General features: G+C 41.8%; 2 protein-coding genes across 2 annotated transcripts in view; one reads left to right on the top strand and one right to left on the bottom strand.

The window, feature by feature from the left end:
- The first annotated feature begins 536 nt into the window (after positions 1 to 536).
- kctd3 (potassium channel tetramerization domain containing 3) lies at positions 537 to 14,663 on the top strand. The gene is made up of 19 exons (XM_086187192.1): positions 537 to 992; positions 1,804 to 1,857; positions 3,139 to 3,184; positions 3,650 to 3,723; positions 3,839 to 3,897; positions 4,433 to 4,513; positions 4,661 to 4,810; positions 5,229 to 5,319; positions 5,947 to 6,137; positions 6,267 to 6,382; positions 6,539 to 6,626; positions 6,792 to 6,908; positions 7,378 to 7,548; positions 7,681 to 7,836; positions 8,565 to 8,661; positions 8,999 to 9,192; positions 9,440 to 9,578; positions 9,695 to 9,817; positions 10,181 to 14,663. Exons 1-19 carry the CDS (start codon positions 922 to 924, stop codon positions 10,758 to 10,760), a joined length of 2,598 nt encoding a protein of 865 aa, XP_086043318.1. The 5' UTR covers positions 537 to 921; the 3' UTR covers positions 10,761 to 14,663.
- Positions 14,664 to 14,838: 175 nt separating this feature from the next.
- Positions 14,839 to 27,097, bottom strand: part of ush2a (Usher syndrome 2A (autosomal recessive, mild)) — a 195,230-nt gene continuing 182,971 nt past the window's right edge. The window contains exons 84-96 of the mRNA XM_086187178.1: positions 26,752 to 27,082; positions 21,984 to 22,190; positions 21,806 to 21,898; positions 21,503 to 21,648; positions 21,287 to 21,405; positions 20,583 to 20,681; positions 20,297 to 20,473; positions 19,618 to 19,701; positions 19,360 to 19,498; positions 19,165 to 19,252; positions 18,243 to 18,308; positions 16,911 to 17,111; positions 14,839 to 16,306 (exon numbers count right to left, since the gene is read on the bottom strand). Coding sequence (XP_086043304.1) covers positions 16,217 to 16,306; positions 16,911 to 17,111; positions 18,243 to 18,308; positions 19,165 to 19,252; positions 19,360 to 19,498; positions 19,618 to 19,701; positions 20,297 to 20,473; positions 20,583 to 20,681; positions 21,287 to 21,405; positions 21,503 to 21,648; positions 21,806 to 21,898; positions 21,984 to 22,190; positions 26,752 to 27,082 — 1,840 coding nt within the window. The 3' untranslated portion in view covers positions 14,839 to 16,216. The remainder of the gene's footprint in view (positions 16,307 to 16,910; positions 17,112 to 18,242; positions 18,309 to 19,164; positions 19,253 to 19,359; positions 19,499 to 19,617; positions 19,702 to 20,296; positions 20,474 to 20,582; positions 20,682 to 21,286; positions 21,406 to 21,502; positions 21,649 to 21,805; positions 21,899 to 21,983; positions 22,191 to 26,751; positions 27,083 to 27,097) is intronic.

The following is a 27,097-nucleotide window of genomic DNA, read 5'->3' as shown; positions in this document are numbered from 1 at the left end:
CTCAATTAGCAATGGGTATTGTTTCCGCACACTCGAACGGACTGTCAAATAATAATAATGACGATAATTACGATGGTTGTGATATTAAGCAGCTAAAAGAACAATCAAGATAGTTCACTTCCCTGGCGAGTGATTACGTCTGGTTGGCTCACCCAAGAGCCACCACGGTTGTGTAAATTTATCTGATGGGTTCCAAAGGAATTAAATGCAGGACTCAAATTTTGTCACGTTTTTCAGTCATTTGTACTATTTTGAAATGATGCCGGAAACTGTAATATTAAATTATTAAATACTAGTACGTGACTAAAAAAAGATGTGTCAGGGACTACCACAACAATGTGACAAACTTATTGAAATCGTAGCATTACACTGTCTGTTATTACATCGTACATATCGTATGATCCAGACAAGTGTGAGTGTATTTTTGTGTGTGTGTGTGTGTGGGGGGGTGGGGGTGGGGGGGTGGGGGTGGACCTTAATCAACCCAAGTAAAGCGAAAGTGGAAGTTGCTGACAGGGAACCCTCTCACTCTGCTTGAAGACGTTCTGTACTGTTTATTTCACGTTGCTAAAACTCTGCGCAACAAGATGTTATTCACGATTTAAATGAACGCCAGTGATGCAAACAAGCTGACTGGAAAATAAAGGGATTCTTGCGTGGTTACCTATTGGATGAAAAAAAAGGCCTGTAGCTTCGCAAGGGCTCGATGACACCGAGGCCGCTCGCATAGGTCGCGTACAGCGGATATTTTATGGAAGGTGGGACGGGTGGAGAGGCTGTCAGGCTGTGGAGTCGGGACATCAGCTGAGCTGTGGGAGAGAGAGAGAGAGAGAGGAGCGCGACGTTAGCAAGCTAGCTTTCGTGGCTGTAAAAGGGTGATAATGGAGCAGTGACTTTAACGTACAACACTGCGAAGTCATCATGGCAACGAATGGGAATAATGTGACTCCGGGGATGGGAGAAATCATCCAGCTGAACGTCGGTGGGACAAGGTAAGCTTCGGTAACAGACAGCTCCGTACACGGCGGGGGGGGGGGGGGGGGGGGGGGGGGATGTGTGTAATGTTTTCTGCATAGCCAAACAGTTACACTACTCGAGGTTCTGTACTTTACTGTTGTTGTTTTTCTTTCCTCATTCATTCTCTCTCTCTCTCTCTCTCTCTCTCTCTCTCTCGTATAAATCAAAATAGCTTTATTCATGACGACAGATTAAAATTATTTTTAGAATACGTTGGCAACGCAATATAGAAAATATGAGCGATGATGCATAACAAGAGATAAATATACAATAACGTGTGAGTATTAATAATCGTATCAGCCACCACAGTCAGTAAACAACAAATTAAATGAAGTGTGTAGATCATAATAGGCAGTTTATAAGAGTTGGTTAACCCAGAGGAAAGATGAAGCATTATTCAAACATAAAATATGATCTCTGCGCTTTGGCAATTTGTTAAAGGCAAAGTGTCATTTGACATGGAGTAAATTTTGCTGCTGCTCCGTCTGCGACTTGTGTTCTACACACTTAATAAAACGTCTGTGGTCGTACGGACCACCGCGTAGAAACACAACAAAACACAACACTGTAATTTCGATAGAATGATAACTCTAAATGTTGTGAACCATATCACACTCGCAGTATCAGTCAAAATAACTGCAAATAATTAATCAAGGTTATAACCGTATTCATCAAATAATAATAATTGTTCAGCTCTGCTACAAATGAGCAGTCAGTTGTTTTCAATCCAGATCAATGAGAGATCCTACAGCTGCTAAAACTGTGCCGTTGTGTCTTTCACTGAAGGTTCAGCACCTCCAGACAGACTCTGATGTGGATCCCGGACTCGTTCTTCTCAAGGTTGGTGGAATGTCAGCATTTTGTCTCTCTTTAATAAAGCAAATGAAATAACCCCGGGCTGTTTGTGCAGTGATTATTATCTCATCTCTAATGTGTCCAATTTGAAATGAGATTTCTGGGTCATCTCAGGGAATTGTTAGAATGACCAAATATGGCCTTTCCTGCACAGTAAGGAGAGTTTGTAACAAAAATGATGTGGCATCAGAGTATATCATGTGAAACATTTGAGTTTGTCATTCCAAAAGGGAATTGAACGTGTCTACAAAAGCAGAGACTACCGAGGCTGAAACTGGACCAGTTGCAAGAGCACTAAGGTGTCTCCCTCTGCACACGCTGTGGTTCACGTTAACCCAGTTTAGCAAATTCATAATTTATGTAAAGGTGGGATCTTCCATTAACCCGTCTTTGTCTTGCATCATACTTCTGGCAGTCTGCTAATATAAATTATCAGGGGAAGTAGGAGCTGGGAGAAGGTGCATAAAAAAGTAATCTGCATTACTTTCATAAAAGATGTACCTTTGGGGGGAGTTTTCGGTTTCACATCTTATGTTCGTCAAATTTTGAACACGTCTCTTGTTTCAAGATTTTTAAACAGCTATCAAAATGAGCTTCTTAAACAGAAAAAAGACATCCTCAAAATGGATAAACAAGTAGTACATGTAAAAATAATAATACATTTAAAAAAATGAAATAGATGATGATGATTTATTTACTGTTTCCTTTTAATTAAAAAAAAAAAAGTTATTTCAGTTTTAAGTTGTTTTGTCCGTTGTAAGAATTCCTAGTTTCACAACAGCTCCTCATATATTGACTCTGACTTTTTGGCACAGTTTTAAGGTAATTAGTGTATTTGTCTGCCCAGAGGGGAATACACTGAATTGGAACAGCTGATTGGAACTAACTCAAACACTGAACTCACAGTTTGACAACAGGTGACCAAGTGCTGCTAAATGCCAGTCAATGTGAGTGCCAGTGCACCTGTCGGTCGCTCCCTCTCCAGCTGTCTGTAGCGTGATGTTGATGTGATGTCATTCCTCTCACATACAGGCTCATCAATAAATGCTGAGTAACCTGAGTACAACTTTACTCTGGTAACAGATGCGTAGATTTCGGACCCTACGCATAAATTGTGCATTTAACGCAGCTAGTGGCATCGTTACAGGTACATCAAATGGAGATGTGCTTGGGTTAACAGGATGTGTGTGTGTGTGTGTGTGTGTGTGTGTGTGTGTGTGTGTGTGTGTGTGTGTGTGTGTGTGTGTGTTTGTGTGTGTTTTCTAGTTTGCTGAGCGGAAGGATATCTACTCTTCGAGATGAAACTGGAGCTGTAAGTACAGACTTTGTGTCTTCTCATCCAAATCTAGGTCATTGAACACTGGACATCGCTTTTGTTATGTTATGATGCAACGTACTGAAACATGATGCATGGCCTACAGATAACATTTCTGTCCTTTAGAACACGGAAGACATGACTGTTGACAGCTTGAGACCATATTAGGCAAAGTTGTGCAGTCATTATTGTATTTATTCTTGTCTATTACTGAGTCATGCATTTTTTGTGCCGAGCTAGCAATTATTCTAATTCCCAGTTGATGTTTCAATAGATTGTTAAAATGTGTCAGGTCAGTAAGCTATCAGAAGTCACTTAAACAGCCCTTATTATCTTGTCTTTTACAACTAAGCACTGTGGTGTGTGTTCTGTGTCTGCTGAGCACATTTTTACACTAACCACCAAATTATTTTGCTAGATGGATCATCAGGATGTGTAATGCTTCTTCCTCCCCACTTCTAGATATTCATTGACAGAGACCCAACAGCCTTTGCACCAATTTTGAATTTCCTTCGAACCAAAGAATTGGACCTGCGGTAAGAAGTCACGATAACACTAAGAAAATATCCTTAAATATTTATCTTAGAAGACATCATGTTATTTATGTATGTAACCTTAAAGAGTACACATGCTTCTCCTGTTTCTCCATAGTGGTGTCAACATCAGCATTTTGCGACATGAAGCAGAGTTTTACGGGATAACTCCCTTAGGTATGTTGCTGTAAGAGGACTGACTGAGAGTTCTTAGCGCACACACTGATGCTTAGAGCCATGATGAAATGATGAGGCCACATATGAACATTGCTCTGTTGACAAAATAGTCCAACATATAAACAACATCTGTGCTGTAAATTTTGTTCTGGTTTCAAATACAGATTAAATGAGGTCAGGCGCTCTTTCATCTGCTCCAGTGTTGATGTACTTCCTGTTTCAGTGTTTTTAACTTCCATGCATTGTTTGAATACTTGAATGTTAGAGTTTGTTGATAACTGACAAAGTATCTTTGTACGCACAACATGATACAACGTAATCTACAATATAGTTTACTGGATTGGTTTTAGAGGCATGATCCAGCCAGTAGTTTGAGCTTGTAAAAAAAAATACAAGATGAAAATTTAGAGCATGTACATTAGGTCACTGTTCTTAAATTCTAAAATATAATACAAATCTAAGTATAAAACACTATCTATCTATCTATCTATCTATCTATCTATCTATCTATATACATTTCTGTATGTGTTTTTAGTACGGCGCCTGTTGCTGTGTGAGGAGCTGGAGCGCTCATCATGTGGCAGCGTTCTTTTCCATGGTTACCTGCCTCCCCCGGGTACATATATATCTATATATATATATATGTATATATATACACACACACACACACACACAATTTTCGTAGTTTGATTTTAAGTCTCAGAAAACTATAAAGACAGAGATGAGCAGTTATGCTGATCCATACTTCTGCTTCCTCCGACAGCCATCCCCGCTCGTAAGTCAAGCCCTCACCTGGCAGCCTCTGCCTCCTCTGATGAGCGGCCAGGCCCCAGTGGAGCAGAGGCTCGCGTTGGTCCCCTACCTCACCCCTCCCTCTCTGGCTCACCTGGAATAGACGATAATACCAAACTGGGTGAGTGACATATGAAAACCTGGTGAAACAGATACATGTAGCATCATACAGCTCATCTATAAGCTCCATCTCAGGACAGAAGCAACATGCAGCAGATGTCGTGATGTCTCTTACTTGAACGACTTCATTGCAAGCAGATGATGCAAATTTGGCTTGAATACGCCCCAAATGCACTAACATCATGCAGCACTGGTCATTTAATAGGAATCAATTTGTGTTTTTGTCTGAATATTAATAATTTACAGTATGTGCTTATGTAAAACCTATGTGTGTTTGTGTGTGTGTGGGTGCGTGTGCACGTGCGTGTCTGAGTGCACATTACGGCTTCAGCTAATGTGACCTGACACATCATTTTAGTGTGCTGACTAGTTCCACATCAGCATGCTCTTTGTTGATGGTGTATTTCTTGTTTGTTCAGCTCCTGCGGTCGACCCCAGGAAGGTGCTGATTATAGCAGGACACCACAACTGGATAGTAGCAGCTTATGCACACTTTGTCATCTGCTACAGGTAAAACTGCCCCAGATGGTTCGCTAGTTAGAAGCAGTTTTTCATCACTGTATTTCTGAAGAGGCAAATTATTTATGACTGGAAGATGTCACTGTCTGTTTTGAATCAAATTTCTCATGCTAGTGCTTCTACATTTGAAACAAGTTCAAGGTTCTCTGCATGTTTAATCAAACTGAGTCAGATGGAGAAATATTAGAGTTCAATGTCACTGTGTGTGATTAATATCCAAGAGACACCAAAGACAAATTCAGGACAAATTTTTGGTTACCATCCACAACCCGTGTGTTTCATTATTGTAGGTTCTTACCAGGATTGTGCTTGCAACACAGATTCAAAACTTTGTGAAAAGTGAGACCTGAATATTTATTATTGTCTTAAGTTATTTCTCACTTCATAATTACAGTTTTCCAAGTAAAGTCCAGAGACAGCGAAGACCTCTGCCAAGGAGAAAACTACCACTAACAGCTGTATTCTACCAATGGCCTTGATCAGTCTTTAGGATCCAGAATCTCCAGTTTGATCCAGATTGCCCTCTTAAAGTTAATCACTTGGTCCTTGCAATCTGTAACCTACCTTTCCACCAAATTTAAAAGTAGAGACGAGAGTTTCTTTGCGATTTCCCTACAGGATAAAAGAATCTTCTGGATGGCAGCAAGTGTTTTCTTCTCCTTACCTCGACTGGGCTATTGAACGCATCGCACTGAACGCCAAGGTGGTGGGTGGCCCTCATGGAGACAAGGACAAGATGGTTGCCGCAGCCTCAGAAAGCAGTATCATACTCTGGAGCATCCAAGATGGAGGCAGCGGCAATGAGATTGGTGGGTCTACCAAGTTTGATCCAAACAAACTAAATCAGGGAATTTAGTTGTAGAAATTGAATTCATTGTGTATAGACAACATCGGGGTCTCAGCTGGCTCCAGATATAAACCACCATTAACCCCCTCAGGTGTGTTCAGTCTGGGTGTACCTGTGGATGATCTCTTCTTCATTGGAAGCCAGCTGGTGGCTACAAGCCATACAGGGAAGGTTGGGGTGTGGAACGCTGTGACGCAGCACTGGCAGGTAGGAGGCCGTCTGTACATGTGCACTGTTGTGTACTGTAGGTCTGTATTTTTTCACGCGTTTTACATACATGTATAGCAGCTTGTGTATAGCTGGATGGAGTTCACTTTTGTGTGTGTGTGTGTGTGTGTGTGTGTGTATGTGTGTGTGTTTTAGGTTCAAGATGTTGTTCCCATTACCAGTTGTGACACAGCAGGATCCTTCCTGTTACTAGGCTGCAACAATGGCTCCATCTACTACATAGGTAAACACACACACACACACACACACACACACACACACACACACACACACACACACACACACACACCATCTTGAATGTATGATTGTGTCCCTGATTAACTGGATGCTATTGAAATTACAGGAGGTTAATGGAGGTCTTCCTCTTTAATTCTTCTCTTCTACCCAGACATGCAGAAGTTTCCACTGAGGATGAAAGATAATGATCTTCTGGTGACAGAACTTTATCATGATCCCTCAAATGATGCCATCACTGCGCTGTCTGTCTACCTCACACCTAAAACCAGTTAGTCATCCACACACATGCACACACGCATGCACACAAACACACCCTATGCTACAGTTTTGTCTAATTGCTCTCATTGTTGGAAAGTTTTTTCTTTCTCTTAAAAGAAAGAAGATGTGAAAGTTGTCACCTTGTTTATTCCTGCCATACCTGCCCGTCATCTTTTTCATATTGTTTGTTGACATGAAGTGAAGTGAAGTGTGGTGAGGTAACATGAGGTGTCATGAATGCCTGAGGGGAAGTTGAGGTGTGGAAGCTGCACATATAAATGAGAAATATAAGGAAAGAAGCTTCGTAAGTATCATAGAAAACACTAAACAGATATAAAAAAAGACTATAAAATTGCATATTATAATATATAGTTACCTATATCTGCCAACACCAGGAAGATTAAGACATATAGTACACAGAATGTTCAGTTAATCATTCTTGATTGTTGTCGCCTCCCTCTTTATTCCTCTACTCTCAGGTGTGAGTGGGAACTGGATAGAGATCGCCTATGGGACCAGCAGTGGTGCAGTGAGAGTGATTGTGCAACACCCAGAGACAGTGGGATCGGGCCCCCAGCTCTTCCAGACATTCACTGTGCACAGGAGCCCAGTGACGAAGATAATGTTGTCTGAGAAACATCTGGTATCAGGTGAGGAGGGTGTGACACACAGAAGGTTTCGACTGTTTCCTGCGGATGGTGGAGGGGTTGTTATGAGAGGTGGGTAATCCATCCGTGGTTCATGTGTGTTCTCTGCTATGGTTGTTGTTGTTGTTGTTGCAGTGTGTGCTGACAACAACCATGTACGCACGTGGACGGTCACTCGGTTCAGAGGGATGATCTCCACTCAGCCAGGCTCCACTCCTCTGGCCTCCTTCAAAATACTGTCCTTAGAAGAAACCGAGAGCCACGGCAGCTATTGTTCAGGAAATGATATCGGTGAGAGAAAAGATTAGAAGTCATAGAAATTAGATATTCATATGAAAGATGGATGCATTAATAAGAAGGAAAGGAGGGATTTCCGAATTAGGCACAACTCAAGCTTTGTGATTGGCATATTGAGTAAATAATGAAAGAAGATGGTGGAAAAAGGGATCTTTGTATTTTAAATCTTCATTAACACAGAACAGAGGAAGGACAAGTTTGTATTCGCTGTACATAATATGCTGACACTAATGCATGGTTGCTGATCATTTAATAAAGAGAGAAACGGAAGAGGAAAATCTCAAATTCATTTGATAACTGGTGCAACATGCTCAAAAATGGACAGGCGTTGGCAAATAACACCAGTCGTACTGTAACTTGATCACAAACAGGGTCCATTGTCTTATAAAAGATAATAGTGACAACATCCTTGACTTAAAAAGTTCATCACACACCAATCACAGGTTTCCAAATGGTGAAGTTCCCTAATCACATCCAACTATTTGATTTACCGCTTATCCGTTAAGGGTCACGGGGGGGCAAGATGCGGGGTTCCCCCTGGACAGGTTGCCTGTCCGTCACAGGGCCATTAGGAGCAATTAGGGGCTCAGTATCTTGCTCAAGGATACTTCAACATGGTCACGGGGGGAAGTTGCTAGACGGCCACTCTACTTCCCAGCGATGCCGCCCCTGTTCACTAATTCAGGTGTTTTAAATCACTATGTGATCACTTCTGTTCTCAGGTCCATTTGGAGAGAGGGATGATCAGCAGGTTTTCATCCAGAAGGTCATCCCTATCACCAACAAACTGTTTGTTAGGCTCTCATCAACTGGAAAGAGGTATCACTCTGGACTCATCACTTCCTCTTCTGTTCTCACTTCTGTTCCTCTGACCTTCCATCTGACATTGTAAGTGAGAACCGGTTCCACTGTCATGCACTCAAGCTCAAGTTGGGTTTTGTGCCTATAAAAACTGCAACAATCTAATAGAAATCTGACCGCCACCAAGTGATCTTTACTCTTTAACCGACCGAAAGATTTCCAAGAGCGTTATTTTTCTTTTTTGTGTCTTAATTCTTTGTGTAAGAGGAGTATTATATTAGTGCGTGTGTGTGTGTGTGTGTGTGTGTGTGTGTGTGTGTGTGTGTGTGTGTGTGTGTCTCTGTCTCTCTCTTAGGATCTGTGAGGTGCAGTCAGTGGATGGAACAACCATCTCTTGCTTCATGGTCCGGGAGTGTGAAGGTTCTAGCCGGATGGGGTCCCGCCCTCGGCGCTATCTGTTCACTGGTCACGGCAACGGCAGCATCCAAATGTGGGACCTGACGACTGCAATGGACACCGCTAACAAAGGAGAGGAGAAGAAGAAAGAGGGTAAGGATGGATCAGGAGAATGGGAGGAAGAGAGAGAAATGGAGGGAGAGGAGTTGCTTTTGCTGGTAGGAGAGGAAGCAAAACACTGACTTAATAATTGCTGTAGTTGTTAGATCAAGGCCTGAATACTTGTGTAGGATGACACCAGAACAACACCATGTCTTTAGAGTTGCAGTCATGACTAAGTGTATGAGTGTGTGTTTGTGTGTATGTATGTGTGTTCTAAAGCTGCATCTGTGTTTAATAGATATAGGCGGACCTACTGAGGAGGAACTGTTGCAGCTGTTGGATCAGTGTGACCTGAGCACTTCCCGCTGTGCCACACCAAACATTAGCCCCGCCCCCTCTGTGCTGCATCACACACGTCTCAGAGAATCCTGCTCCAGGTTGGACGAATGACAAACCAGCTCCTTTCTGCTGTTCTTGAACCTGTCCAAATCATTTCTACACACGTCCATGTTTTTTATGAGAATAACCAACATGCTTTCTTCTGCCCTCCCAGTCTCCAGTTACAGGCACAGGAACCCATCCCTGAGAGCCAGGCTACTTACGGAGCCGTGAGACCCTACAGAGAGAGTCCCCTGCTGGCCCGCGCTCGGCGAACTGAGTCCTTCCACAGCTATCGGTTAGATATCATATATACTGCTGTACAGATAGTGTCATTTTAAGGGTTGATGACATACACATGGTCGGTCAGCCCTCACTTTAACCTCAGCTACACACCTGCTGTGACAGCACTGTAAACAGTTGGGATGCTATTATGGTGACAAACCCATCCTCAGACAGGCATGAAAGTACCTGCTTAAAACCAGAACATTCATGTGAGAGCAGAAACCTTAAAGAGAAAAAGCTTTTAAGCTTTTAATCAAACCATGCTGAAACAGCATTCTTTTATTGGATAAACACTCATTTCTTTCTTGCTTCAAAACTGCTTTCATGATGTCCTGTCCCCTCCCCACCTATAACCAACCTCCACATTTCTCCACAGAGACTTTCAGAACTTCAGCCTTAGTCGAGGGGTCTTCGACAGCTCAGTTCAGTCATCCAGCCAGGGGACTGGTCAGACCACCGACGCCCGCCGTTCACTCTATGACTTTGGGCCTGAGGAGAGTGATAGAAGGGCCTCAGCCATGGAGCTCTGGACTTGCCGGAGCACTGGTGCGAGCTCTAGCACGAATGTCAGTGCGCTGAATACTGCTGGTGGGGTGAAGACGGACAGCGGCAGTCAAGAATCTCCACGGCAGCCTCCTGACAGCCCGATTCCTGGAGGTGACGTTAGGCGAAAGGTGCATTCACAGTCAGAGGAAGGAGAGGGTGCGGGGCCTGGGGGAGACGGCGTGAAGGCAGAGGGATGCGTGAAGAAGCGGGGAGTGTTAGAAGTAGGCTTTCTGGGGAGGAAAAGAGCCCCCCCAGTCCCCCTTCTCTCCTCCCTCCCCTCAGGATCTGAAGGTGGTGGCAGTGACTCCTCTGCCAACGCCTCTCCCTCTCCAACCAAACTGGCCTCATCCACCTCGCCGCGACACAGGAAGCTCACCTCTGAGTCATCCAATCAAGACAACAGCCTGTGACGTCACACATTTCCTTGAATCATCTCAGAGAGGCGTCCTGCAGTTGCAGGGATTGTCAAAGATGTGTTGTTGGAGCCACAGAAAAGAATCCATCAGGGTTCCTCAGCATGAAAAAAGAAAAATCTGATAATTAGTAACAAGGTGGAGTGCGACATTTAGTTTGTGAGACAAAGTATTTATTTATTTTTTATCTGTGTTTACTTTATTGACTATGCTCCGAATTTGATGTCTGGGTTTCTGAAGTTGGAGACATCTCCACCTTTGAACATATCTGACCTAAACTACTCAAGCTTACTGGACACATGGCCATTTCTACTGAATGCACGCACATAGAGATCTGGGAGACATTTGCTTTTAGACCAGTGAAATGGATCAGGCTCCTTTCAAAGGCGGCATTCACGTCTCCCTCTAGTTACGACATTCTCTTGTACGTGGCTCTACCACAATCTTTGCAGCCTCTCGAGTCCTTGTGCTTGTGTACTCTGGAGTGGCCAGGAACAAGGCAGTTCTTGGTCTGAAAGCAAAAATACTGACAGGAAGTCGTAAAGTCTACAGGTCCAGGAGGCAGGACAAGAGTTTTTCTCGGGGTTTGTTGATAGAGAACTCAATAACAACTATGCAACAATGGGGTGCACATGCACAACAGTCACATGATCGCCACACCTCGGTCAGAAAACAGTGAATCGTGCGCGTGTGTGTGTGTGTGCAGCTGCCAGTATAAACATACATCACAAAAGCCAATTGCATTGTTCAATTATATTCTTTTACTTAAATACCTAAATAAGGCCCTGAAAAGGAACCTGTGACCTACATTGTATTCAAATCGAGGCATTTAACATTTGAAAGTAATCTGAAAAACCAACAATGCAGCTGGGACCTCCCGAATTTGAGGGAAGTTTTATGTTTTTCTTGGAGATTTAATTTAAACAGCAGATCATCTTAACACTTATTTGTGTTCCAGAGTTTTTCACGGTGGTGCCTGTGTAAGATCGCGCTGATTATTATTTATTTTTTTACAGTATCACAATATTACTTCACTCAACTCAATATGAGTACCTACACTACATCACTTTACTTTTGTTGTTGGATGACTGTTACCGTGCCTTATTTAACTTGTTTGACGGTTATCAGCATGTTTGTGCGCTTTAAAGGATTGTGACCAAACACAGATTAGGGTCTGAGCTCATTGTGAAACCACATAACGGACCTGTTCTCTCTGACGGTGCCTAGAACCGCCTCGGGATGGATTTGCACCCACTTACATTTCATGACTGTGTGGTGGATCATTGATGCTTGGTCACTTGAAATGAGAGGCATTAGATAGTGAGTGATCAATGTCTGTTATTAATTGTAAATAGTAGATTATAACTGGAACATTCAACAACCTTGACAACTCACACCTGTAGTTTGGTCTTTGTTGTTCAAGGTCAGTTGCTGCCACTAATGTCCAGGTTATCATAATAAACAGAGACAACCGGCGATGGCTATTATATAGTTGTGGAGGCTTCAAATCGTCAGGCAGCAGCCCTACATGAACAATCTGTGAGCTTTACCTGCTTCTCTACTGTTAAATCCCCTGTGAAATTTCTACTGTTTTAGGAAACCAGGCTGTCATGTGACCTGCGGTACTTTTTCACATCCATTTTTTAAACATGCTGTAAAAACCGGTGTGACAGGAACAGACAAATGGAACCAGATACATTATCGTTTCAGCAAGTCGCTTATTGTCTCAAAAATATATCTGATCATGTCCCTGCCTGTGAAAAAATACCCCTTTTTTTTTTTTACACACGTATTATCTGTACAGATATTTGACATACTCCGAACAAAATCCTAATAATGGATGGATCGACGTCTGTGACACTTCGTTGATACTTACACTGTTGTCTATTACATATCGTGGATAATCATGTACGGCCTATATTTATGCTTTTTTGGACCTAACTGCATTTGCACTATTAAGGCTAATATCATTAAGTAAGTCGCTCGTGTTTATTTTATATACATCTATATAATGTAAACTGTATTTCTGCTCATAGTCCAACCTTATGGTATCATCCAGTTGTTCTCTGGCTTTGTTTACATGATAGTCCAGCCAGATGTGAGCGCGGGAGAAAGAGGAATACATGTTTGTTTACCTTTGTGTATGTTTGAAATGCTGCTTTCTGTTAGAATGTTATTTACATTTGCCTACAGTACTGACCCTGGATCAGATATAATGTCAACACTGAATTGTTATTATTTCTAGTCAGTGTTCATGCTAGTTTAAATACAACCGCATTCATTACAACTTAATGAAACTGGACATTTTTCTTCCTTGAAAGCTCAGAAGATTAAGAGAAACATGCACTTCCAAAGAGAACCAAGCAAAAACTCAACCTGTGTTAGGAAAAGAGGATTTGACTGTTTAGTTACACAGATGAAATGCAATCAGGAGCGTCTGACGGCAGTTTGTTAGCTGCAGAAAATCTCAACAGGTCGGTATGATGAAGCTGATTTCCTGAAAACCATTAATGTGCAATGTCTGCTTGTGTTTTATTTGCTGTTTTAATAATTTAAAATATACCTTTTTTATGTGAATTTCTTTCCTAGCGCCCAATCAGTTCTGCGTATGTGCAGCTCTTGAGATAAGAAGGATTCAGGATCTATTTGCATCTACCTTTGTCATCTCCTCTCCAGAGAAAAAATCCTTCTCTCCACTTACATAATCAATGAACTGGTTCTACTTGCCCTGGCAAAAGGGCAGTCCTTATTGTTTAGCCCTGCTGGCTGAAAGAAAGGCTTTCAGCTGTTAGAGTTTTTAGCAAATGGTTTGTGTGGACATAACTTGCCAAAGTGTACAATCTCTGCTGTTTGTGTGTTACAGATGTGTGTGTGTGTGTCCCAAGTGCTTTCATTTCACTAACCTTCCCGTTCAGACAGTCTCCTCTCTGAGACGGCTTCTGTCGTCATTGTGATTTATGAGTTTAATAAAAGCCTCTGTGTGTGTGTGTGTGTGTGTGTAGCTCAGGGCCATACTGTCCCTTACAATCACTCCACAAGCTCTCTTTTCACAACCTCTCCCTCCCTCCGTGGCTGACAGTAGCTGTGAATGTGCCTGTGAATGTTTTAGAAGTGTCCTTGTCAGACTGGTGTCCTTGAGCGAGGGCATGCTTGTTACTGCCACTTTGTTAATTTCAAACTTGCCTTGATGTCCCCTTCAGGGGTGCAGGAGCAAAACTATTACTATTACTGCTGCATAGTTTAGATGGAGATCCTGGCCCCTCTGTGTGCATGTGCCCATGTGTGTGTGTGTGTGTGTGTGTGTGTGTGTGTGAGAGAGAGAGAGACAACATGTGGTAACTAACTTCTGTGTTTTTACTAGCTCAGCAGAAAACTGAATTCCTAAAATTACATTTCATCTTCAGCTTTATCAGGAAGGCAGAGAGCGAGACGGAGCAGCTTGGTTGAGTCCATTTTCAGCTAAGTAGTTAGAACACGTCGCTTGTGCAGCTGCTCGAAATTTTTAAAGTGATTTAAAGTGAAGTCTTTATCAGTTGTGGTCCCAGTTTCTCAACCCTAAACACACAAAACTGAGCTGTATTGTACTTCTACATGTTATATGCGTTATATTTAAACAGCGTGACAGCATCATAACTTATGGAACAAATGTACGTGTATTACTCTGAGTGGAGTTCTTTGTCATTGTAACGCTTTAACGTCTTCATGCATTCATGTTTGAAGTTCCTGGCTTGAACATAAAAGTGGTACATTTGTGTGTCTTATACATTTAAGCTGCTGCATCTTTATTGTGACTTCTCTGTTTACAATGGAGTAAAACGTTAACCTCTGAAATCATTAAGATTTGATTTTCATGGGAATGCTGCCCTTCATCTTTGTAATGAAGAAAAAAACCTGACATAAATAAAACTATTGAAAATTAATTAAAAATTGTCTAGAATATAGAAGGTGAAGTTATTCTTGTTACATTTATGCATCAGAGATATGGGAAGGAATCCGTGAAGAGAGAATTGACACAAGGATCCTGGAAAAGGTTTTGTTTTTTTTCTTTTTGAAGGATCATTGTATGTATTTACATTTTTCAGTTTTTGTGTTTATGACTGAAGTTTGATTTTCTTAAAAGAAAAAGAACACAAAAGAATTTTCTTGACATTTGCAATCGTTTATAATACAACAGAGATCAATGAAACATGTATAAATTAAACGTTGTACAACCATCATAAATAATACTGCCAGTGTAAAAAAAAAAAGAAAGAAAAATACATCGAGCTTCACGTTTTTACAGAACGCATCTAAATTACACCAAAATTCCAATGACTAACTGTAGATCTTCGTCTGAACATTAAAAGGCCCAAACCCGTGGAATCTAAATACAATGGGGTTTTTTTTTTCCCTGCAAGAAAAGCAAACGGTAATAGATTTCAGAGATTTTTTGGGGGGGGGGGATACATGGAAGAAAACTGGGCCTGGACACTGACGGCAGCATTCCACTCAGCTAAATGTTAAGTCACATCTTGACACTGAAATCTTTAGAAAGCTGGTCTATCTTAAATTCAGCTTCTTCAAAATTTGAAATATCCACAAATGACAAATAAACAAATCTCCAGTCGGGCTTCCATGTTAGGTCACATGATCACAATTAAAACGGCACATCTGTGATTCTCAACCACAATAAGACATTTAAAAAAAACAAAAACAGTTGGCATTAATTTATTTTTCACACCAAACTAAAGTAACATCAAGGCCATTTGTCGTAACACAGCAACAGAACTATTGCTGACATTTGCACTGTAATATTAAAAGCTTGGTTTTATTCTGACGAGTGAGAAGCTTCCCAGGCAGCAGCTGAACTTCCTGCATTTCATAGTAAATTAACTACTAAGACTTGGCATACAGCAACGTTGAATCCTGCATTTTGGTAAAATTTCAATCTAGACGTGGTCCAACGAAAGTGATGGAGCCAATCTAGTTACTGTTTCCCAGAACTACATTTTTTTCTGGTGTTTCAAAGACTTGCACTCTACGTCACTTGTTCATCGTAACTGGTAACCAGTGATCCCAGAGATAAGTTTTACTGGTGCGACACATCAGTCTTTAACTCTCCAAACTCACTAACCTCTCCACTGCTTTGTTACGATGCCCCACCTCTGCTATTTGGTCCCGTCAGGGGTTAGGATCCATGACCCCGCCTCCCTCTGTCTGCCACCAAACACTGCTAACCTTACATCAGAGACGGCTACGCTCATTTCCATCATGACATCTTGTAATTGTTCAGTTAATTCAGGAATAAATCACTTGTCTTTACGGTAGAAATGCTCAATATCACGTTTGCCGCTCCTGTTAGAAACCCTGAAGTCTCTGTCCAACACAGATACTTGACTATTTGGTTGTCTGCGTATTGGAATTAGACTGAATTATGGCAGAGATATTGTGATGCTGGACGCAGCGATCTCGTTCTAAAGATGCGTGTCAGTGAACATGGTGTGTTCCTGTTTCGAAGAACTTAAGGCCTTGATGGCGTCGACTAACTCATCTTCCTCCACATACTGAAAGAAAATTCATCAGAAAGAAAGCAGGTTAGTAGTTCCTCATTGTACGATCCCAACGTCTGATCTTTAGCAGCTGACAACATCTGCAACAATTACAGCCATGTAAGAAACAGTGAAGGTGATAGCAGCAGGTCTGGGCTCTATCTAAGTATTCCTGCATGTCCTGACATCGAGCAGCATGCAAAAAAGCAGGAATCTGCATTTACACCTGTTCCTTGCAAGACATACCAAAAATGTCATGAGTGAAAAAAGCCTGAAAGAGAACAGCTGTTCTTGATGATGATGATTTTGTATCGTCTGTCTGTCTGCTTTGTCCTTCATACTTTATACAAAACCAACTCATCAATTCCACAAAAAATGTACAAAATGCTAAAATAATATGGCTTGCAGTGGAAAACTAAGGGATTAATGATTACATGAATACACTTTTCTCTCTCTAGTGGGATCTAGTTTTGGCATCTTGTGACAGAATACGTAGGATGAGGCGATGAGGCAGCAAGCCTGGCGTTGTTCTACAAACTGTCAGGACTGCAGTGTCTCTTCTCTGCATTGGATACTGATTTGTGTTAAGTTAAAACAATACATGTAAATGTGTTCTCACCAGTCCTGAATCAAGTGCCAGTGGGTTGTCCCAGCCGCTTTCCTCCGTCATCAGGGATTTCTTATCAATCAGCTGAGTGACGCTGCAGTGCAGGGAATGCTGGGAGTAGGCCTGACCCAGGTCTGTTTGGGTGGGAACCCGCAAGACAGCCATGGGGCTGAAGTGAGAACTGCTGCCTACGATCTTTGTGTCCGTCAGATCCTGAAAAACAAATTTTGTTTTCTATATAACATAAGAAAAAAAATCCATCCATCCATTTTCTTCAGATTATATATAGAATTACATTATATTTATTAATTATAAATATAAATAAATGAATTGTTTCAGGTCTGCTAATGATTTTAGCATTAGTAAGTCTGAGTCTCAGAACATCAGAGTAAATCACCAGAATAACAACCACATGATGATGACATGATGCTCACTGTTGTGGATGACTTGAAACAGCAGTTTCCTGACATATTCATAATGATGTGAAACTAATGGCAAGAAAAGCTGAGATGTAACCTGGAAAATAGTTGAAAAATGAGTAAACGGGCACCTACTCAGGTGTAATTCTAACCTGTGTCTGCTGCTACTTTCACAAATTAAACTAATTCTGTCTTTGGAAGATCAAATGTGTCCCATGAATTCATGATACTTTCAGACTTGTTACTTAACTGAAAGTCACTTTAAATGTCAGTATCATAATACTTATAAACACTTTCAAAAAGAATTTTCCTGAGTGAGAATCGCCTTATACAGTTGCACCAGCAGGGGGCACTATTTAACAATAATCTGATTTGGCTCAATTGGAAGCATGCTCATTTTCTGGCTCTCGTTTTTATTTTTATTTTCAAATTTTGCTTGCATCTGTATAGAATTCACAAAACTCAAGATGTCACAGTTTTTAGTGGCCGATGTAAAAAGATTTGAAGTATTAAAGTGAGTATTGCATTTGAGGAGCTGTCACACCAAATAATATCTATTCTTACAAAAAAAAAGATCATCCACAGAGATAAAATGTTGTATATGATGCAGCCAAAAATCAAATCATGCAAATCTCTCTGTGCACACGCCGTTGACAATACAAACCTCATTTGTTTTTCAACGGCGTGTCTGTCCTTTAATTATTCTCTCCATCACAGACAACGCACGTAAAGCATGCATGGACACAGAACAGGCAAGCACAAGGAGACAGCCACACACACTCACAATCCCGTACCTCAGTGTACACAGTGTAGCTTTTAAGTATTACGTTGCTGATCTCAACACAGTCTGCTACAGTGTCAAACTGCAGGGGAACAATAAAGTAAATATTTAGGGGGTTGAAAGCGAAAATAGAAATCTTCTTACTGTGAGATGATCGGGAAGAAGCACAGAGCCGGAGTGATGTTTAGAACAGAGCTCAGGACGAGGTCTCTGAGAGAGATGCAGAGAGGACGGAGGGAGAGAAAGTTGAAGAAAAGTAAAGCAAACTATTAAAACTAATTGATTATAGGATAAAACTTTAAGGAAGTCAGAAAAGCTTGAGATGGTTCGATTCTGGCGATAGATAGATCAAATTTAAAAATGTTATAAACGCAACATACAGCAATATGTGCATGAGAGGAAAGTGGTGCACAATCAGTTGGGCTGATCTGGTGTTTGTGAACCGTTAACAGTGTTTCTAACTAGCTGCACCTGCAGCTGCTGCAACAATAACATGCTGCAGGAACAGTGCTGTTTCAGTATTAATAATGTAACTGTTCTATATGTACTAAAATATCAGTCCATATTTTAGCTTCATTTTGTTGCCAATTCTTTGCAGTATGATCTGCACTGGGACTTTTGTATGAATAAAAGGAGCTGAATATTTCTTCCACCACTGTGATTTTCATGCATATAGTCCTCATTCCCTGAGCAGCCATAATATGCAGTTCCTTAAAATAAAAGAAATCATTTCCATTGAGAGGTCTTTAGGGGACTCTGTTTCTTCAGCCCCCTCTGGTGGTACAAATTTTAACTCACAGCTGGCGTCTCAAAAAGGGGAATTTCTAAAATGTGTTCAAGCTGCAGAAGGAAAAAGGTTTTGATTTAGTCATCTAATGACTTCAAGAAATCAAACAAAGTACTTGTGAAACAGTCTTCTGTCTCTTTTCACGTCATAGCCCCTTCTGTCTTTCTATTTTTGTTGCTTTTTTTAATCCCACTAACCCTTAACTACCTTTTTGTCTTGCCTTCCCTTTCAACCAACTTGTCCCTCTCTCTTCCCCCTGGCTGCTCCTCTTCCTCTCACCTTGTATGTTTCTCCACCAGCTTTCCTGGTCTTTTGAAGCATGACCAGTGGAGGGCGCTCTCTAGCTGATGGATTCTTCCTCAGCGCTCTAGATGGGGGGGGGGGGGGGGGGGGGAAACATCCATGCTGGTTGCTTATTTTTCTACTTCCTACATTTTAACAGTCTGTTATATTCTTCGACACTATTAAGAGTACCTTTGCAGAACCAGCCCCAACAGTATAGCCAACAAAAACAGACCCAGCAGCGCTACCAGCAAAATGAACCACAGCTCAGAGTAAACGGGTGCTGCTGACATGCTGACGCCTTGTTTACCGCCATCGTCAGGCTCGGGATCTGGAATGGGACACAAAGACATAGAATATGTATAGCACGTGTTTTTAAAATCATGCCAATGAAACCTGGTAAGATAGAGACTCAGTGTGTGTGTGTGTGTGTGTGTGTGTGTGTGTTACCTAGGCCTGAGGCAGGACTGTATCTGATGGTTGGTGTAGTGGCACTGCCACTGTCTGTCGTACATGTCACCTGAAATGACAGCGCTAAGACGACCGGAGGGAGACAGAAAGAGCGAGCTATATTGAGAACATTGTTGCATATCGACTTCACACCAAAAGTCTGCTCATAAACCTGAAATAGAGATTTGGATGAGGTAGAAAAGGAGGGGAAAAAAAAATTGAGAGCAGTGGAGCAAAAATACAAATTTTAGACAGAAAAAACCCTTCTTGATTGTCACATCCTTCTGAATGTTTCTTCTGTCAACACCTCAACCCTCCCAAATTCCCAGTGGCAGCTCATGCAGCTATGACACTCCCGTTTCTACTTCAAGTGGTCAAAGGCCTCACACAGACTCAGTTCTGCCCAGACATCAAAGTGAAACGTACATATTTAGCTCTAATGTTTCTCAAAAACATTTTGTGGATCTATTAGTTGTTCCCCTTTATTTTTCAGGGTCAGTATGCTAAAGTTGTAATTATCTGATATGTCAGTGGCCACTCAATATCATTTTGAAGGTGAGTGACATTGCTAATTTTTGCAAAACACCACTAAATTTAAGCAGTTTGGAGAGCACATGCTATGTGGCTTGACCTATGGCAACACTGTGTATACATTTATAAATGACTGGTGTGCGCTCACTTTTTTGGGAGGTGCGTGGAACATGCAGATAGCTGTAGAAGCCAGTGTAGACTCTGAGCTGGCTCTCGGTCACACTGTACTCCTTCAGGTAGCCGTTGAGGGAGAAGGTTGATGCCCAGTCCAGCCAGATGACTGTCAGGTTACTGCCCACAGAGAAAGGAGAGACATACTGGGGAGCTGAGAGAGAGGGAGGGAGAGAGAGGGGTGGGGTGGGGTGGGGGCAATGGTCAGTTTTAAATGTGACTGTTAACTGGTTAACTGAGAGGGTCCTGAATTAGTGTGTTACCTTCAGCAAGCGTGGTGACAGCAGTCCAGTTGGAGGCAGTGCTGCCCATGTTGTTAAAGCAGGCAGCTCTCAGCTCGTAGGTGGAGTACGGTTGAAGACCTGCTCGGTGTTTGAACACACGCAGAGTAAAACCACTCTCTCAAGTATGTAAGCTACTCCCTATGATAAAAGAGCTTCTTGCTACAGGAAATCCTTATGACTTTCCTGCTGTTGTTCAAGTTTCGTATATTATACTTGGTTATTTTCTCTGTTTTAAAGAGATATTTCACCCAAAAAGTGTCACTTACTCACAATTACTCATTGTTAGTTTAGATTTGGAAGTGGGGTAGGTTTTTTTTTTTGGGGGGGGGGGGGTGCTGGTTGTACACCTAGAAAGATAAAGAAGGATTATACTGAACGATGCATTAAAGGCTTCATAAACAAATTTTTGGGATAATTTTTACGTTATTACTTGATCTCCATTGGCTTGACCTAAAAATACCCATACTGAATGATATTTACGACTGAACTCTGGAGTCACTGAGAAGACGCGCGGGAGGGAAAACAAATCCCTGGAATCATTGGTGAGTCATTTTAAGCCAAACTATGCTTTGTGGGTAAAATACCACTAACTGCTGTATGCTTCATGCTAATCTACATTTACTGTCCAGTATGTAAGTGGAATGATGCCTTTTCCAAATATAATTTGACACAACCACATTTACCTGTCACATTGTAGCTCAGCCTCTTCCCAAAAAAACTGATTTCTATTGGTCCTTCAGCGCAGGGGAGGGGTACAGGTTGTGGGGGCTGCGGGCAGGCTGATCTGAGATGGAGCTCACAGCTGGATATGGGGAGCGTGATAGCAAGAATTGTACACATTCATTAATGAAATTGGAGTGCAGACACTTTTTGCTGCTCTTTTTATGTTTTCCACCCACCTCTCAATGATTCCATTAGGTGCCAGAGGCTCATCCCATTCCATCTGAACGGAGCGAGAGGTTAGGGTCACAGGAAGAGGAGGGGGCTGATTTGCTGGGGGGGCAGCCAGGGTGCGGAGCTCCTTCAGTGGTCCCTGGCTGCAGCACTGGCAAATGATTAAAATGTAAGCTTGATAAATGTTTAGCAAATTATACATCAGAAATGAGAGAATTTTGGTGGAATAAGAAACTCTGGTCGAACATTTTAAAGTCGAATTTAGTAAATGCTGACATATACTGTGCTAAAAAAGGTCATTTGTGTACCTGATAGCAGGTGCAGGCCTCTACTCCGACTCGGTACTGGGTGTAAGGACGTAAACCGTGGAGTCTCTGCTTAGGGGACGTCCCCTCTGAGAGCTACAGAAAAGGGATTGTGGGTGAGATTCATTCAAGTTGCTTGTAAGAAAGGTAGGAAAGAACCATGTAGAATTACATTCTTTACCATCATGACATTGCTGTGGTTCACCGAGAACACCCGGTAAAAGCTAACGATCCCATTGGGTTGGGCTGGAGGATGGATTTCCACGACTGCAGAAGTTGCTGAAATATGCTGGAAAAAAGGTGGAGCAACACCATCAGGTGGGCCAGGTCCGGTTCTCCCGCTGGTCCATGCACTGGAACAACGACCGGCTGAGTTCACCGCCCACAGCTGTTGAAAAGCAGTAAAGCTGCAGTAAGACAGTAGTGACAAAGTGGTTGCAGTTATAATTGACTAAATGAGATGGGTGGTGGCATTCCAAATTTGAGAAGGGTGTCTTAACATTTTTTGTGAAAACACAACATTTCCTACTACCTACGTCCTACACATTAAAAGCATTTAAATGGCAAAATAGATTTGGCTTTTATTATTCATTATCATAGGAAAGCAGTGCGGCTGCAATCATTCATCAAACATATATCAAGAAATAAGACAAAACTTGCTCTCAGGATTTTTTTGCTGAATTATGGAGAAAGAAGTGAGAAAACACGGTGAAGGTCTGATCAAGGGCTGCAGCTTCTTTCATGAGTCCTGCTGATTCATCACTTTCAGATCACAGAATGAGAGAAAAGGCCAACTATGGTGTCTTGGTGTCTTTTATGAAATGACAATAATTTGCTTTCCTGCCCCAAGAATTCTGGAAGTGAATCCACAGTAAACATTTGTGGCTGCATCAGGACTAAAAACTTAGGATTGTAACTTTGATATTTTAAAATATGACTCACATGTTAAAGTTGAAAGTAACACAGACTGAACCCACTATCAGTCAGACATCCTCAAGACAGAAATGGTATTGACATGAACTTTTTTTTTCTCTTGTCAGGATTTTCGCTACATTTCATCAACTCTTAATGAAAGTGTCTCTTAATTACCAAACATCCACCAGAGCAACAAAAGGATACAAGTCAATTCATCGGATCATCCATCAAAACTACCGTCAGCATTGAGAGCAAAACCTTTTCACCATGCAACCCAACACTAACATATCTGCATGACAATTACTTTTCACCTTCATCAAGGAGCTACACACACACACACACACACACACACACACACACACACACACGCGTGCAAAGACCAATACCCAATACACACACTCAGTAATCTTATTTGTGTGCTTGTGTTGGGTATAATTAGAGGGTGTACACAGCACAGGGTCAGGCAGGGTGGAGATTTGCATGTGTAAGTCATCTGTAGCCTGTCAGAAGTAGTGCAGAAGGCAGATGGATGGGTCTGAGCTTTACTGTTGAAAGTGTGTGTGTTTGTGTGTCTGTTCGTGTGGGGTGTGTTGTTTGTGGCTGCTACGGTGGGTTTTGTGCGTGCATGCGGGTGCATGCAAGTGTGTTAAGAGTTGAATTAACCTCAATAATAGTCAATTAGGCCGTGATCAATCAGACTGATTGATCTAAGTGACAGCACAGATGGACTGAGATGGGAGAAGAGACAGAAGAATAGAAGATGGAGAGACCGGGAATTGGGAGGAGGGGCAGGAGGAGGACAGGAGAAAGGGTGGACAAAACACAAACAAAGAACCAGGAGACATTTTGCACTTGCTGGTGTTTTGTAATTTAGTGGCTATAAATGAACCTGATTTATAGAGGTGGGTTACATGCTGTACAAACGAGTCTGCTGAATCAAAACTGTAGGGAAATACAAGTTTGGTATTTGCTTTACTATGACAGAGTGTTTCCCTTACCAATGCAGCACAAACATAAACTCTTAGCTTTAGTCAGTGGAAGGGAACACAGAGATATAGCATACAAATGCTCATGCAACCATTTCTTCTTGCTATTTTTTTTTTTTTTACTGACGTAGAACATACATCAAACAAATAGTTTTTACTTCTGATTTGCACTCTGAAATTGAGTGATTCATATTTATTACGCCACCCAAACTAATAAAGTTTTATGCATAAATCCATACCAGTCAAGAGTAGCAGTTTTGAGAGAAGAAGAAGTATACAAAACTCTGTTGGATTAACAGCATGATTACAGAGATATTTCATGTGTTTACATGCCACCAGCTGAGTTTTTCTCTTCTCTAAATGTTGTGTTGTCCCTCAGACCATGATGCTGTCTGGAGCTTTTAGGGGATGAGAGAAGCAGATATGACTGTTGTAGCCTCACACTGTTGTAGCCACCCACCTCACACTGCCCTTTTCCTGTTGACAAAAAATTGTCACATTCTCTTGCCCACACACGTGTTGCTTGATTTTGTGTTGCCACCCTTCAATGTGATGGCTCATCTAAGAGCACAGAAACATGATGATCCTAGATTAACTTGTTGCCCCGATCATGGCAGCAGCAGCTCATTACACCAGTCACTGGGGAGGAGCACTTCCTTTGAGTGACGGAGCTGAAAATGATAAGTTGACACTAAAGTAGTACAAGTGACTGCTTTAAATACATCTAAAAGATAAAAATAATTAAATAAGGAAGTCTAATGACAATTTCAAGAAAAAAAATAATACATTGTAAATTTTTCAATAAATGTGAATGCTGGTTGGTTTCTGGGCCCTTTTATTTATCTTCAGTAGTGAATAAAGAAAAGCAGAAGTGTGGGAGTGGCCATGACTGGAAAAAGGCAGGAAAGGACAATATCATGCATGTAGGTAAGGAAGGAAGGAAGATGCATAAGGTAAAGGACTCGCTGTCAGGAATAGGACAAAGAGACGCGTTCAGGGCAAAGTGAGATGCACTCATTGTGTCTGCGTGGCTCTTTGAGAAATGAAAGAATGACGAGATGCCACTACTTCTATTATTGTCAATTATTCTAGCTGTTAATTAGCCTTTACTTTTTTCATTATAAATAACTATTGCCAGTATTTTTACTATATAGGGGAAGTGATGTTGGTCTTCTAAACAATGGTCTGACTGTGTATTTGCAGTCTCGCTGTTATTACATCCCTCAAGTACTGGTTATGCCTTCTGTTGTTGTGTTTCATCTCTCTAAGGGAGTAATTACATTTGCAGCACCAAATTAATAGGAAGTATAAGAAATAACTATTTGAATAGGCTTTTGAAAATAATGCAATAGCGTCAGGTGAAATGCTAGGTTTTCTCCCACAAATCTGGTTACAATAGTCCAAATGTCACTTGTTGCTTTCAAGAGTTCCATTTAATCTGCTGCTGCCATCTCATAAAAGTCGAACTTGCAGTAAACGATTCCTGCCCAGCAACAACAATGTTCTTCCCACAGTAACAACATAGTTCATGTGACGCATAGCTGTGGGCTTGAGGAAGACGTTTGTGCCACATAGACAGAAGAGAGAGAAAAAGTTCACAGCTAAAGTCAGCTCACCTTGCCCTTGATCCAGTGCTAAAAAGTAGAACTCATCTCTTCGTCTGTATATCATCTGCAGACTTTTTACTGCTTCCACTCCTCTCTTGTTCTCTCTTCTCCTATTGGGCCACGATTTGGCTTATTAGATACAAAATAAAAACACACCCGTTAGCTGCCATGGCAGCAAAATGAGCAACCATGGCAACAAACGACTTCGGGAAACTTCCAGACAGAATTTGAGTCTTTTTATTGGACAGTTAAACTGCAGACTGGATTTAAGCACTCTGATAGGCCAACAGAGCGACTTGGCGGGTACATCTACTTGGGGTGAAGGGGCTAAGTTGTGTGAAAGTGGGCAGTAATTAAAACCAAGCATAAAGCTGTCAATAGGAGCTTATGACCCAGTGTAATTAGCCTAATATGATTTCTCTCTCTTCACTGTGCTAAACTGAACTGACTTATCGTCCTTGTGTATGCCTGAAATACGAAGAGACAGAGAGGATGAGAGCCAGAGCAGGCAGATTAATGGCTAAATAAAAATAAAAAAGTCAGATAGATAGACTGACTGACAGGTGGGAAGGCAGGTAAGTGGATAGAATGATAGATAGATTGACAGATGAGGAAATATTACTATACTAACATTAATATACTTGATTCTCTGTGTCAGACTCCCTCTACGTGCACACGCACATGGAGTGCTACTGTGTACATGTGATAATGGACAAAACACACACACACACATCACCACCATGTCCACGTTCCCCAGTTCCCCATTGGAAAATCCCCAGGGGACGTGTAGCGGTCACCATTAAAAGGTCTTTCCAATACAAGCGCTGTTACCAAGGGGACTAACAGTTAATTCGATTGGCTGGCTGGTAATCAGGAAGTGGGGTGCTCTGAGGGCCCAGTGATTAATGGCACTGTTGCCCGCCCGTCATCTCCCAAAGCTCCTCCCTTCCTCCCTCCTTCCTCCTGTCATAAATTAGGACCCTCGTAAATAAAGACGGCACCACAATCAGGCAAACTCAATCAATTACACAGGTTCTCTGGCCTCGGCTCGTCTGCCTGACAAGCAGGAATGCTAATGTTATTGTTGCTTCCAAAGGGCTAGCCTGTCAATTAACATATCAACATGCAACACAACAGGACGTATATGGACCCAACTATTTAACACCTGTCTGATTATGGAGTGTGTGTGTGTGTGTGTGTATGTATTTTGGCATATACAAATGACTATCTGTTAAGGCATGATCATACTTGTGTGACAGCACATTTTCATCACAAAAAACAACTAAAAGTCATGATCTGTTCCACTCCAACACATCCTTTCCAAAACAAATACACAAAAAATCTTAAGGATGTATCTAATTCCTCTCAGAGCTTGAAAAGGTTGAAAATAAAGTGAATTAACTGCTTTCTTATCAGACACATACGTGAAAATGCATTATACCTGGTACTGATAGACAGTATAGGGCAGGAGTCCCTCATCTTTGCAAGTTGTGGAGACATTCCTGTAGACAAGCATCACGGCATCCCCTCTGCGCGCATCAGTAGTAGGTTCCAGTCTGCGATACACCTCATAATGCAGGAATCTACCATTTGGCTGAGCTGGAGGGGACCAGGTGAGCAAGAAGGTGGTCTGGAGGCCAGTGTGCGTGTCGGGTTTCAGGTCTAACAGTGGAACTGCTTGCCCAGCAGGGGGCGCCTCAAGCGTGAGAATAGACGACCAGTCACTAGAGGAGCACCCCAGCGCAGTGCAAGCCTCCACTCTCACCTCATACCTACAAGCACACGTG

Source organism: Aulostomus chinensis, chromosome 2 (assembly GCF_037954235.1).
Source record: "Aulostomus chinensis isolate RoL2024-O1b breed Wild chromosome 2, RoL_Achi_v1.0, whole genome shotgun sequence".
Taxonomy (NCBI): domain Eukaryota; kingdom Metazoa; phylum Chordata; class Actinopteri; order Syngnathiformes; family Aulostomidae; genus Aulostomus; species Aulostomus chinensis.
The sequence above is the reverse complement of the archived record's forward strand: the minus strand, read 5'-3'. Positions and strand labels throughout refer to the sequence as shown.

Coding starts and splice junctions, on each gene's coding strand:
- kctd3 (XM_086187192.1), top strand. CDS start 922: ATGGCAACGAATGGGAATAATGTGACTCCGGGGATGGGAGAAATCATC. Junction 993..1,803: donor CTGAACGTCGGTGGGACAAG/GTAAGCTTCGGT, acceptor CTTTCACTGAAG/GTTCAGCACCTCCAGACAGA. Junction 3,724..3,838: donor ACCAAAGAATTGGACCTGCG/GTAAGAAGTCAC, acceptor GTTTCTCCATAG/TGGTGTCAACATCAGCATTT.